The 14,133-nt window shown below is 31.5% G+C and overlaps 1 protein-coding gene across 1 annotated transcript; it reads left to right on the top strand.

Annotated features, from left to right (window-relative positions):
- Window positions 1-4,081: 4,081 nt before the first annotated feature.
- LOC105791500 (putative expansin-A17) lies at window positions 4,082-5,299 on the top strand. Its single transcript, XM_052635351.1, has 3 exons — window positions 4,082-4,250; window positions 4,379-4,700; window positions 4,784-5,299. The coding sequence occupies exons 1-3, from the start codon at window positions 4,118-4,120 to the stop codon at window positions 5,091-5,093; spliced, it is 765 nt and encodes a 254-aa protein (XP_052491311.1). The 5' UTR covers window positions 4,082-4,117; the 3' UTR covers window positions 5,094-5,299.
- Window positions 5,300-14,133: the final 8,834 nt, after the last annotated feature.

Raw genomic sequence — 14,133 nt, 5'->3', positions numbered from 1 at the left:
TTGGGAAAAATAGTAGAGTTATCACAATAATAATTTGTGTATAACTTCATAACTGTAAAATCCGAATAGAAAATATGCCTTTACCTACCTTCCATAACTTGATTGTTCGTCATTTGTCGACAAAAGAAAAAGAGCACCATTAGATGGTGGCACCACCTAATTTTGTTAATTTTCTCCTCAATTTCCAAGCTCTTCAGATAGTCAAACCAGTATTAAACCAAGGGAGTACACGTTTTCAATATCCAAGTCCAAAAATTTTAGCATGTACTCCCAATAATCATTATGTTTATGTCTACCACAAACCAAACATAAATACCTCGTGTTCGTGGCTCAAACTCGTTTTATAGCGAAACTCGGGATGCCTATTGATTGGTTAATCCATCTTCTCTAGATCTCTTCAATGTCCAACATGCTACATATTATAAAACGGTATGACAAAGTGTGAGAACAGAACACGGAGAATCACAAGAAGTGAAACAAGCGAGTTCGAAATATTAAAAAGAAAATGGTCGAGAACGACGTCTTGAGTGTCGGTCCTTTCAAACAAAACCACTCGACCCCACGATCACCGGTAGCAAGGTGATCGCCATTTCTATTGAATTCAATTGCAGATATGATATCAATGAAAAAGAAACAATGGCATGTAAATGAAGTGAAAAGAGAAGCGAACATGTAGGACATATAAGTACCAAGTATATTAACCAGAACTGCTTTTCTTCACACAAGGACTCATCAAGCAAAGTGCATCATGGAAAAGCTCTTCAAAATTTTCTATTTAATCACGCTTAGAGTTGAGGCCAATGCAAGGAAGGCATCATGAAGAGCAAAACTAATAACAACCCATCCCGAGATGGTTCACAAAGAAATTATGGTTCTTCTTGGATCAAAACCTCATCGAACTGTCACTTGTATGGCTGGACTCCTAAGTAAGACCATCGATTAATGCATGAAACTAGTTTTACTTCCATGTTAGTCCATAAATAACACCCTAAAGTCAAAGAGCATCACCACGCAGCAAACTCGGTCTCTTACCACAAAGGACTTGCTTAGTACATTTTTACATGGTGTACCACCCTCCAAGACCAGAACCTAGTAATTAGATCAATCTACGTTCATTGAATTCCTTCTTCGACTTTCAAGAAATAACATCTAATCTCAACTTAATTCTTGAACTCAACCGATAATTAGTTAATTCGAACAAAAAAATTCTTCATTGCTTCACATCACACTTTGAGAAGCTATACAAGTGCATGAAGCTAGACCTAGATCTTAACATTATACACTAATCCAACAATATATATTACCAATTTAAACAATGGAAAAATAAATAGCAAGGGAAAAAAAGATTATTAGCTATAAGGATTAAAAAACAATAAAATTCGATAATTCTTTAGCATTGAGACAAAATCAACACTAAGAGAAACCAAATCGAATAAATCCAAATAGTACACCTTCCTGAATTTCCTCTCCGGCCGTCCGTTCTCCAAACACCTGAGAGAAATTCCAGTCAAGCGGTATTTCCCACTTTTAAAGAAACAATGGAATACCTTAGGAGCTTCTGAGAGATTTGAGAACAGTTTTGTAACCCAAAGTGTATTTCCCACTTTTCATAACTAGAGCCAATCTGTTGTTAATGCTCTCATGGGTCTTCTTCTGCATCAAAATACCATCATCAACAACATAAAAATGAATTAGCATGTTTTCAGAAAATTTAGGTTAAATATTTAAAAAAAAGAAGAAGAAGAGAAAACGAGTAAAAGGGTTTTTACGGTCTTCTTGGCGGCAACCATTGTCGTCGGAGGACAGGAGATCTTCGGCGAGAAGGGAACTACGACAGCTATTCAGTTTCACCACATGCCAAGATGAAAGTCGGGACTGGCTGGAGGTTTGGTTCGCTGGCAGCTTCTGTTGATGTTGGGAGGGAGAGGGAGAGGGTGGGGTGGGGTGGGGTGGAGAATCGATTTCTGCTTGGGAGGGTAAAAGGGAGACCGATTAGGCAATCTTTGATTTTGGAACGTAATAGCAAATCGGTGCTGAAGCAGAGAAAAGTCGAATCCGTCCGCAATGTAATAGGCCCGTATTAGGGCAATGCAGCGAACCAAACGCCGGAATAGGTAGGTAATGTAATAGGTGCGTAATCGAGGCGTAATGAATTACCTATTACAGTGAACCAAACATGCTGTAAGTATTTTGATTGTATTTTTATTTTTACTTATTTCCATTACTTGTCACATTAGTATTGTTTCACCTTGCGAAAATTGGTATTTTCTTTTTAAAAATTCTTAAATATCATTGCAAAATTATAAAAATTATAAAATTTCATAAAAGATTATAAAAACATTGCAATTATTAAAATTATAAAATATATAAAAGTGCAAAAATTATAAATATTATTTAAAAAACAAAAAATTATAAAAAATTTACAATTTTATGTAGTGCATTTGTCATTTGCCCTCAATCCATTTGCATCTTTTTATTTTAGAGAAACCTTTTTATATATAAAACCCTTTCACAATCATTGATCAATATCACAAAAGAAAATAGTGAAAACAAAGCTGAAAAATGTTGGCATTATCATTGCTTGCGGTAACACCGTCATTGATGATGGTGTTGTATTGTTAAAATTAACGATAGCTAGTAAAATGGGAAAATTTTGGGTTTTATAATTTTTCATAAAATTTTAATTTGTTTTATTATTTTGTAACCTTAAATAATTCTAATAATTTTATAGTTTTTAAATGATTTTTTATATTTTCGTAATTTTATATAATTTTATAGTTTATTTTAATATTTTTCTTTCTTTATTTTTGTATTTTTTAATAATATATATTTTTAAATAATTTTTACAATGTTTTATGAATTTTGATTATTTTATAACATATGACAAAATCTTGATGTGACAAGTAACAAAAAATACTTAAAAAATAAATAAAAAAAGAAAGACAATGGTTATACTTTAACAACCGTTATTGCTCAAAAAAACACTGAGCCATTGGAAAGTTTAATTGATGAGAATTTTAATGTTAAAGAAGTGAAGTAGGGTTAATTGAAATGAAGGAAGTAAGTTGTGATCCAAAATGAGTGGTTTCATTACATATTCTGTTTCCACAATATTGACGCAGCGGTCCCACTCTTTTTATTTGTCATTAGAAAGGAGTAAAATGATATACATTCCTATTACTTGCCAAAGTTAAAATATCTCTTCTATTTGATTCGTTAAGTCTATATACTTACAATTTCATGGAGTGATGACATGTAATCACCCATGTGCATGTGCCATGATATAAGCTTCTACTTATCATCTGCAAATTCATCATGGCGGTTGCATGCAATGTAACTGCTAGCTGCTATATGTGAACATGAATTATATATGCTTGGGTTTTTCTTGAGGGAGTTGACTACGAATTTTCTTTTTGCACTTGCAGAATATAATATCTATTTGTTCTTCGAACCCATTTTAAAAGTTCCTCTTGTTATTTTATATTTGCAACCTCATATGTACCACAACGTACCACGGATAGTATAATATTTAGTGCTTTCTTCTTATTGTAACGTGAATGTTTTTGTCGGTGTATTTTCTTCACTGTCCTTCCAACTCTGAGCACTATTAATGCAGGGATCTGTCCATATAGATTATATTCTTCTGATTCCCCCCCCCCCCCATAATTTAGACACTGAGATAAAAGCTTTGTGTTATTATAGTTGATCTTTATACGCAATTTTAGTAACCAAATAATTCTATTTTGGAAAAAGAAAATTTAATGATAAAATTTATTTAACTTGCCAAGCTAATCCATTGAGAAGCATCAAGTTCATAATGACTGCCACATGGGTTTGAGTATAAAATGAGGACTTCCATATATATATATATATGAATATGATATCATGCATGAATTACGGTTCTTTTAATCATTTAATAAGGAATGTGGGATAGGTTCACTTAGTCAACAAACTTGCAATGATAGCTTAATCTTTAAAAAATTCCATCAATAATTGTTTTATACATCAAAGGTCTAACGGTGACTATAAATATCTAAGATTTTACTCTTTGCAACATCGAACTCTCTTAACTTTACATTCTTCATCATTTAAAGGAAAAAAAAACCATTGTATTTAGATGGAGAGTGCCTATCTATTCATTACAGCCTTATTCCTAGTGGGTTTATTTTCCACTCAAACAGATGCTGCTGCAACTTGGTTCTCAGCCCATGCAACATTCTACGGTGGGAGTGATGCTTCTGGTACAATGGGTAAGTTTTTAACCCTTTTCTATTTTCTTTTAAAACTATACTGGTCTCAAGGTATATATACACTTCAATATAAAGAGCTCTTGGTCTTGAACTAAGGATGATTATTAATGCTATGTGGGTTTTTTTAGGTGGAGCTTGTGGCTATGGTAATCTTTATACAGATGGTTATGGAACAAAAACAGCTGCACTCAGTACAGCTTTGTTTAACGATGGCAAGTCATGCGGAGGGTGCTATCAGATAGTTTGTGATGCTAAAAAAGCACCTCAATGGTGTCTCAAGAGTAGATACATTACCATCACTGCTACCAACTTCTGTCCTCCCAATTATGCACTCCCAAGTGACAATGGTGGTTGGTGTAATCCTCCCCGTCCGCATTTCGACATGTCTCAACCTGCATTCGAGACCATTGCCAAATACAAGGCTGGAATTGTACCAATCCTCTACAGGAAGTATGTTCAAAAGTTTATTCTTCAATTAAAAAAACTTGGAATTTTAAGCATTATCTCTCAATAATTTGTTTTGTGCTTGGCAGGGTTAAATGCGAGAGAAGTGGAGGCCTTAGATTCACCATCAACGGAAGAAACTATTTTGAGCTAGTGTTGATATCAAATGTAGGGGGTGCTGGGGAGATATCCATGGTGTGGATAAAGGGTTCTAAAACAAATAAATGGGAAACCATGTCCAGAAACTGGGGAGCCAACTGGCAGAGCTTAAGCTATCTCAATGGTCAGAGCTTATCCTTCAGGGTTCAAGTCAGTAATGGAAGGATTCGAACAGCTCTGAATGTGGTGCCTTCCAATTGGCAATTTGGACAGTCTTTCAAAAGCAACATCCAGTTTTAGACTTTCCTTAATTAGTACCTACCTCTCTTATGTATTTTTCTTTGATATACAACTATTTGTTTTCTTCTTTTCTTTGGGTAGATAAAAGTCGCCGCTTAGATTGTGGCTTAGCCTAGTGGTTTACAAAACATTATATATATATGCCATCTATTGAAAACTCTATGTATTACAATGTTACTATAGGCCTTGTATTGTTACAAGTAACAGTTTTATACAGTCAAATTTCCCAATTATTTACTAGCTAGACATGGTGCTTGAAATTTAAACCCTAATAAAACATAGAAAAAAAATCAAATTAATGAAAATTCATCAAGAACAAGCGACGAAAATAAACCACCAATTTAAGTAAAAGGAAAAATGCCAAAGAGGATTTTCAGTTGTAATGTTTGATGATGATTTCAAAAACTGCGAAAGAGATTATACTTTTGTGTTGAGGAGAGGTAACAAACACCTAATACTCGCCGACCAAAATCCCTCTCTCAAACAATCCCAATTGAAATTATTTTAGTTTTCTTAAATAATTATTTAATTTCAAATGGGTCTACATCTATATAGTATTCTTTTTATACAATTTAAACATCTATAAGATCAAAACTTTACCAGGAAAATTCAATGGGACAAAATCTTGGTTAAGGGAAAAAGAGTACAACGCGTATTTACTCCCTCTCATGAAAACATTACATAATATCTCATATTTTGCATATTCAACATTGGATATTAGCTTTTCAAATGATCATTTGAACGTATTTGCTAAGAATTTATATCACCATTCTTTTGAAAGTTATGAGTGAGGAAAATTTTGGAGAAATATATTGTGATCTCTTCAGAGTTTCAACAATAATCATAGCAAAATTTAATCATGATTCTTCTATAAAAATACAAATATGTATTTTAGATCATTTTATAATCTTCCTTCAACTACTATTCACTAAGTTAAATTTATCATATATGTTCAAATTATTTCAATTTATATAAATGAATAATTTTCCAAGAATTTCAATATGCTTCTAGCATTCTAAATCCTTCAAGGATTTTAATATAAACTTTACTATATATTGATTCATAAAAGGTTGTAACAACAACCATTATCATAAGTTAAATCTTTTATGAACCGCCAATTTAATAATATATCTAAAGGTTATTGTATCCACCACAAAATAATATTATAGCTTTTCATAATCAATGTCGGACTTAGCGAAAAACTTCATATTTTATTTTGTTTTTGCAAAACTACTTCATTTATACCCTCATACTTTAAGATATTTTGACTATTGGTCTAAAACTCCACAATTTAATTGTACTTGAGTTGTGTCTTTTTATTTTTGACCAATCCATTCCATATCTATATTTCTTAATAGATTTATTCAAGATTCTCTTTTTATTTCGTTATTTCAACAATAATATTGCATGCAAAACCATTACCGACCACTTTTATTATCGATTTCACATTTTTCGAATTAACATAACTTATCGAGATTTCTTTATTTTCACTATTTTAATCTTCAGTTTCAGGTACTTGAATCTCTTCTAGAATTTTAGTTATTAGTTATGTCTTGGGTTTCTTATAGAGCATATGCCTCCATTATATGACCATCTAGAAGAATTTTCATCTTTGAAACTGATTAACCTATAATTTATTCTAACTGATTGTCCTACTGGGATTCAAATTAGAATATTAGATGATATATAACATTTGGTTATTCTCATTAAGTTTGTAAATACTTAACTTGTAATAAAGTAAGTTATCTTTTTGAAATTCGGTTCAAATTACTCTCCATAAGGATCTAGATAATGATAACTCATTACAAGTAGTGATTTCATTCACTATTATTTCTCTCCCTAATGTAGGAAAAACTATCAAATCAAAATAGTTATTACAAATCATGTCATAATTGAATCTCCAATACATTCAAAACATCTAATAATACAATGAGACTCATAATTAATATATGTTCCCAACTTTCTTTGAAGACTGACTCATCTTTTTGTGTTGTGGTGGATTAATTAGAACATATATGCATTAAAAAATTATAAGATGCGGAATGTTTAGCTCTTGACCAAAAACCAATTGTAATGGGGAGTATTTATAATTTATTGGTTTGGTGCGTGCAACACGTAAATCAACATAGTCTCATGTTGAAATAAGAAGTTTAGTTCTCATAAGTAGTGGTTTAGATATTAATCAGAGACGTTGTTCAATCAATAATTTCTCTACAAGCTTTTAAGAAAGTTTTTTCAACTCAATCAATAAAAGACTGAGATATAAGCTCATCAACTTTAGCAATATGAATTATCTTAACGCATAATTTGAAATTAATTATTTAAACAAACAATCTTGCAAACGACATGATTCAAGTTGATAAACCATATGAGATTATTTTGTAGATACATCTACCAAAATCATATAATATCAAAACCATCCACATGGTAGATGAATGAGCCCATATTTATTTGAAATGCAAGACATTAAATCTCAACTTTAACTAGTGTGTTTCTAATAAACAATTTTCATTGAGAATAAGTAGCAAATGAGAATTCTTTAAATTAAATAATATTTTGGTTCTTTATGAATGTATATATGAATTATCAATTAATTTTTGCATTATATATGATCCGGGATGGTCTAATTGGTCACACCAAGTAGTAAATGTATTTGTATCAATAAATCAATAAACTTCGATTTACTTTAACATGCATTTCAATTGTGCTAATAATGTCAATATAAATTGTGACAAATTGATAATTTTACTGTAATTCCTTTTACATATAAGTACTATTGTGACATTTACTATTGGAAATGTCTAAATCAATGTGAAGTCTATAATGTCACTAAGTTAACAAAATAAATATAATTTCCAAACAATTATATGCAATATTCGCTCAGGAATATGCCAAAATCCTCAAATGTCCAAATTGACTTTAATGATAAAACAATGATTATAAAATTTATTATATTTATTGCAGACACTCACTTTAAGGAATGTGCAAAAATAAAATAATTTAGACAATAATGTAAGCATATATCATATTTATTACCAATAAAATTATATAGATATCATCTGCTTCAAGGAATGATAAATTAGTATAAATAATTGAGCATTCTATACTAAGAATAAATATTTGACAACATTTTGATTCATTCATCTCCTTCTTATCTATTTGTTAATAATGACAATAAGTTAAATTTTCATAATTGTTATGTATTGCCATATTCACTTCAGGGCATGGAGCAGAACTGGTGGAATGAATAACTCGTTATTTTGTTTAGCCATGAGAAGATATTAGATCAATTCAAAATACTTTTAAAGTCCATTTAACAAGAGTTTTGTATAATCAGTTAACTACCAAGAATAACTAGCTAAGTCATGTATAGAAACAAGTCTAAATTAAATATATGAATAAAAGTCACATCTCAAACATAAAAATATGACATAATGAAAAAGTAGCATTTTTTCTTTCATAGTCATCATTGTAAACATGCATGAAGTTTAATTCAAAATCCAATCATTCATGTAACAGCTCGTTTTCAATGAAATCGAAACAGTGGTTTCGGGACCACAAATCTAAAGTCAGAAAATTTATTTTATTGTTATTTTATGTTCTACCTATGACAGAAATACTGTATAAAAAATTTGTTAAGAAATTTTACCGTTTACATACTTAATTTGATAAAATGGACTAAATTGCGTATAGTGCAGAAGTTGTGTTCTAATAGCTAAAGGTATTAAATAGCTATAGAATTTTAAATTGGAGGTTCTTATATAGTAATTAGCCATTAAAGTTGTTACTGGATCAGCATGAGTAGTCATTATTGGAAATTGAATGAATTATTAAGGTTAATTTTGGAAATTAGTGATTAAAGTTATGATAAATAAAATAAAATAAACTATTATCACCATCTTCCACCAAATTTTTAAAAAAACCTAGCCATGGAAGATTAAAATTTAGGCAAGCTTATTTTGCTCAATTAGGTATGCATTTTTGTTCCGTTTTTGATGATTTCTATGTTTTCGGGATCGTTATAGCTTAGTCTAGCTAGTCCGGGGATTAATTTGCAAAACTGTTAAAGTATTAGGGTTTTGCTATTGATGAACATACTTGAGTTTTGAATTTTCATGATAGAAAATGAATGGTTGTTGTTAGATAAACAACGTTTGTAAAGAGATTTTTGGTGAAATCATCAATTAGTGGATAAATTGAAAAAGGTGATAAATTTATGGTAAAATTTGTGAAATTGTGAATTATATGGGCTGCTATTAATATGTATAAAAATTTACTAGGCTTGGGTAATGATTAAATTGCATGAAATTCATTTTCGAGCCTAGGGACTAAATTACAAAGGAATTAAAAGTATAGGGCAAAATGGTAATTTTACAAGATTTACATGTTGGATTAAATTGAATGAGAATTATATTGAAATAAGTTAAATTCATTCGTATAGATCCTGTCAGACCTCATACAGAGTTAGATCGAGGCAAAGAGAAAATATCGGATTAGTTGCCTCCGTATCTACGTACACTTATCGAGGTAGGTTCGTGTAATTAAATTGTAAATTTATATGTTTTAAATTGAATTATATGTATGTGATTTGTATAATTTCCATGTATAAATACCGATCGCATATCCGACAATTACCGAGTCCTGTTTGAACCTTAGGAATTCGTAGGATACAAATGACATGTCATTAGGGTTACCGATTTGGTTGAGGTCCTACATGTGTTGCGGACACACCACAGCTCATATGAGCTTACTGATTTGTAGCTCGTGAGAGCTTACCGATTTGCCACTCGTGAGAGCTTACCGATTTGCAGTTCGTGAGAGCTTACGATTCTCAGCTCGTATGAGCTTACCGATTCACAACTGGCGAGAGCATACTGATTCATAGCTCGAATGAGCATACATGTATATGAATTGACGGCTTACAGTTTAGTACACCTCGTATGTACTACCCGCGTATCCAATGATATTCTAAATGGTTCAATGGGAAATGTTCTGTTATGAGATACGAACAATTACAGGTAAATACATGGAATACATGAAATACATGGAAATGATATTACATGATATATTGAAACATGAAATGGATGATACATGTATATGAAATTTGCTTAGTGGTTATGTTCATCCATGTTTATTGGCTATTATATGTGTTTTACATGGCTAACATTTTGAGGGTATGTGTTTAGGCTTTTGGCCAAATTGGTTTGAATATACTTTATATGCTTACCTTAAATGTGATTAAATGGTAAGTTAATTTCTTTGTTGTATGAACTTACTAAGCTTAAATGCTTACTCCGTGTTATTTTCCGTGTATTATAATAATTTAGAAGCTTGTTCGGGTTGGAAGCTTGTTGAAGCTATTTCACACTATCCATCGGCTCTTTTGGTACTTTCGGATATTTAAATTTGGTTATAATGGCATGCATAGGTTAATTTGGCCAATATTGGCATACAAGTGTTTTGTTGAGATTAGCCACTTAAATGACTTGTGTTTGGTATATTTTGATGTATATATATATGTGGTCTTATCATATTGATGTTTGTTAGAATGGTATATTTGGTACTATTTGGGATTATACATATATATATTTGGTTATTTAGGTAAGTTTAGATACTTGCTTGACATGTTTTTAAGTTATCATTTGAGGTGCCTAAGGGCATATTGGTTGTATGTGGTGATAATACATGTTTAAGACTTGATTTTTAGCTTGTTTATGCCTTGTTATGACTTGTTGATGTGCAATATGTTGAGTTTAGGTTGGTGTCAAATTGAGTGAGAAATTTGGCTTGAAAAATGGTCTATTTTTGTCCACACGGGCAAAGACACGAGCGTGTGTCTTAGCCGTGTGTGACACACGGCCAGGTGACACGGTCGTGTGTCCCTGTATCTTCTTAAGAATGCAAGTCAATATGCTCACACGGCCTAGCACACGGGCGTGTGACTTGGCCGTTTGACCCAAGTCAGAGAGTTACACAAGTACGGACACGGGTTGGGGCATGACCATGTGTCCCTATTTTGAATGTCCACACGGCCTAAGACACGGGTGTGTCTCTTGGCCGTGTGAATCGCACAGTCTGGCCACACGGCCGTGTGACCCCTGCAGCTTTAAAAAATTTCAATGTTTTTTGAAAAATTCTTTGAGTACCCGATCTAGTCTTGACTTGTTTCTAATGCATATTTTGGGCCTTGAGGGCTTGTATAAGGGACAATATGTTTAATTTCGAATGGTTTCTGGCATGAATGTATATGATATGAAATGTTTGTTTATTTGATTTGTAAACTCCGGTAATGCTTCGTAATCCTGTTCCGGCGATGGATACAGGTTAGGGGTGTTAAAATTCATGCTCATAGAACTTTACTATTGCTTATGTTATTTCTCTAAATAATTAAGAAATGGAATAATATAAAACGTATGAACTATTACATTAAAAAAATTCTTTGAACTAAATCAAATCCAAATAAAATTTATTGGTTTATTAATACAAATTTGCATACTAGATATGTTTTAATCAAATATATTATTTAATTATAAAACCTATTATAGACATAAATAAATCAGATCGTTGATTATAAAACCTACTATAGACACAAATATATTATTCATGGGCCTTTATATGCCTTTGGGTTTAATGGCTCCTTAATTGACGGTTGTTATTGGCTCCATTAGTCAAAATTTCCAAAAGTTCTTCATTTGAATTTTATTTAAAATCAAATAATCTGTAGGAAAAGAAAAATACTGAATTTTCCAAAAAAAATCTCAAGAGATCTTTTCCTTACATATTTTTTGAATCGTTTTCGGTGATAGACGAAGGCAAGGCTATAGTTCGTTGATCACTACAGCCGTGCTACTGCCGTGCTCATCTTGTTGTTGTATCCTGGAAGACAGTCGACCAACGTTTCTCCAACATTAAAGGAGTGGTCGAATCTATCTTAAGGAAACTGTGAAAACATACCTCAACTACCAGTCTATTTTTTCCTGCCTACCTAGGAGTATAATATTTCGATCCAGTCTTTATTTTTGTTTTTTAGATTATATATATGTATATCTATATTGTTCTGGTTCAATCTTGTGATTTAAATAAATATTTTACATTACTGTTTATTTCACTAATGTGTATGCGACATTTATTACATATTGGTACATTCTCTTCAGGGAATAGTTAGGTTTCGTGATTAAGAACTTTTGTTCAATCATAAGTAAACATGATACTTAACTCTTGAATTCTTTTTCACGATATTGCTACTATAGGAGTACATTTAAAGTATGAAAAGTTAAATAAGTTTTCTCTTGCAAGTTTTCATCAATAATATTTTTCACTTAATTTTAATTGAGAACTTATTCTAAATACTATAGAATTATACTAACAGTTTTAAAAGTTGCAATTTCATGTGCATCCAACTATAATGAGCTTTACGTGGAATTACCATATTCAATTGCTCATATTTTTATAACTCTTGAAAATAGTTATATTTCGTGCTTCTAAACTGAAGTATTTGCTTGTAATTAAAAAAATATGTTTACATTTTAAACTTATTACTAGAGCATTAAATACTAAAGTTTGGATTATATTTTAACTGTAAATTTATGTTACTTTTAATTGTTGGAAAGATGTTTGGTAGTAGGTACGGGTAGGATGAAAGAGGCAAGAAGAGGAAAAGAGAACGAAGGAGGTGAAACATTGCCATGAAAAATGGTGGGATAGATTGCCAACTGAAATGTCATGGCAATTCTAGGAAGATGACACAACACTCAATCCACGTCACTCTCAGCCAGTTGTACGTGTACCAGATAAATCACCCTAAAAAAGAGGAGAAAAATATGTATGGTGAGAGGGATATATCTACCCTATAAAAGGAGGAGAGAGAAGAAAAGAAGGACACACGGATTGTGAGGAGAAAAGAAAAGGAGAGAGGTTCCTCTCTCTACAATAGAATATTGTGGAGAAATTGCGTGGAAAATTTAGAAGAGAAATAGAGGGTAGCAATTAAAAAGAGGAGATCACAGTCGCGAAGAAAGGGAAGAGAAATCTGCCCTATGTTTTGCGTAAAATCTTGAGAAGAAGTTGGAGTGTAGCGAGAACTTCTTGCAGTTATGTCTTTGTTCTATATTTCTTGGTTTTGATTTTTGTGATTCGTAAAACTTGAAGAATGTGGATGAATGATTTAATTTTGGATTTCATTGCCTAACCCATAAGCTAATTATCTTTGGGTTGGAATGATTTGGGTGAATATTAAATTATCTGTAATGTCTATGATATGATTTTGATTAAAATTACTGTTTCATTCGATTTATGCTTATTTTGAATGCATGCATGCAAGCTTTAGACATAATTGGTTGTATGTTATGTTCTTAGATGGATTTGAATCTGAAAGGATTAAATACATCAGATTATTAATCGATTGATACTGGTGAGTATTTGAAAGAATAATTACAAGACTCTAGACATAGCAGTTGTGATCTATACAGCTGAAGAACGTTAGTGTGGCTATCATTCATGAGTCTTGTAGACATACACAAACTTAGGATAATAACTAAAGTCTGACTTTCGAAAGAAGTAGACTGCAGTAGTAATTCTCTGGGCAGTAGTTAGTCAAAATTTTCCCATGGCATTATTATGTTATGAAAATATTCCCTGAGTAATTCCAACCTTTATCATTCAATAACAGATATACTATTTACTTATTCTTTGTGAATTGCCACGACATTTAGATTGCTTTGTCATTTTTTCAGTTATAATTGATATTATTAGTTCATTCATTAATTCCTTTCATCAATTTATACTGTTTCTTTTGTACAGTTTAATTAGTTAAATCTACAATAAAACTTTACCAGTTGTAATCAATTTCTAATCCTTGTGGAGATGATACTCACTCATCATTATATTACTTGAATTGACGTGTACACTTGCACATTTGCATTACATATTTGCACGCATAATAATTTTTCTTTTAAATTATTCCACAATTTAAGTAGATCTTTCACATTCAAATATTTTTCTTTCAACCCTTAATGAGTATGATGACAAAAGAAGATCACAA

The sequence above is a fragment of the Gossypium raimondii genome, chromosome 8 (assembly GCF_025698545.1).
Source record: "Gossypium raimondii isolate GPD5lz chromosome 8, ASM2569854v1, whole genome shotgun sequence".
Classification (NCBI taxonomy): domain Eukaryota; kingdom Viridiplantae; phylum Streptophyta; class Magnoliopsida; order Malvales; family Malvaceae; genus Gossypium; species Gossypium raimondii.
The sequence above is the reverse complement of the archived record's forward strand: the minus strand, read 5'-3'. Positions and strand labels throughout refer to the sequence as shown.

What these genes read in the sequence shown, in the direction of transcription:
- LOC105791500 (XM_052635351.1), top strand. Translation starts at nt 4,118, where the DNA reads ATGGAGAGTGCCTATCTATTCATTACAGCCTTATTCCTAGTGGGTTTA. An exon ending in TGATGCTTCTGGTACAATGG is followed by an intron (nt 4,251 to 4,378) that starts GTAAGTTTTTAA and finishes GGGTTTTTTTAG; the next exon opens with GTGGAGCTTGTGGCTATGGT. An exon ending in GTACCAATCCTCTACAGGAA is followed by an intron (nt 4,701 to 4,783) that starts GTATGTTCAAAA and finishes TGTGCTTGGCAG; the next exon opens with GGTTAAATGCGAGAGAAGTG.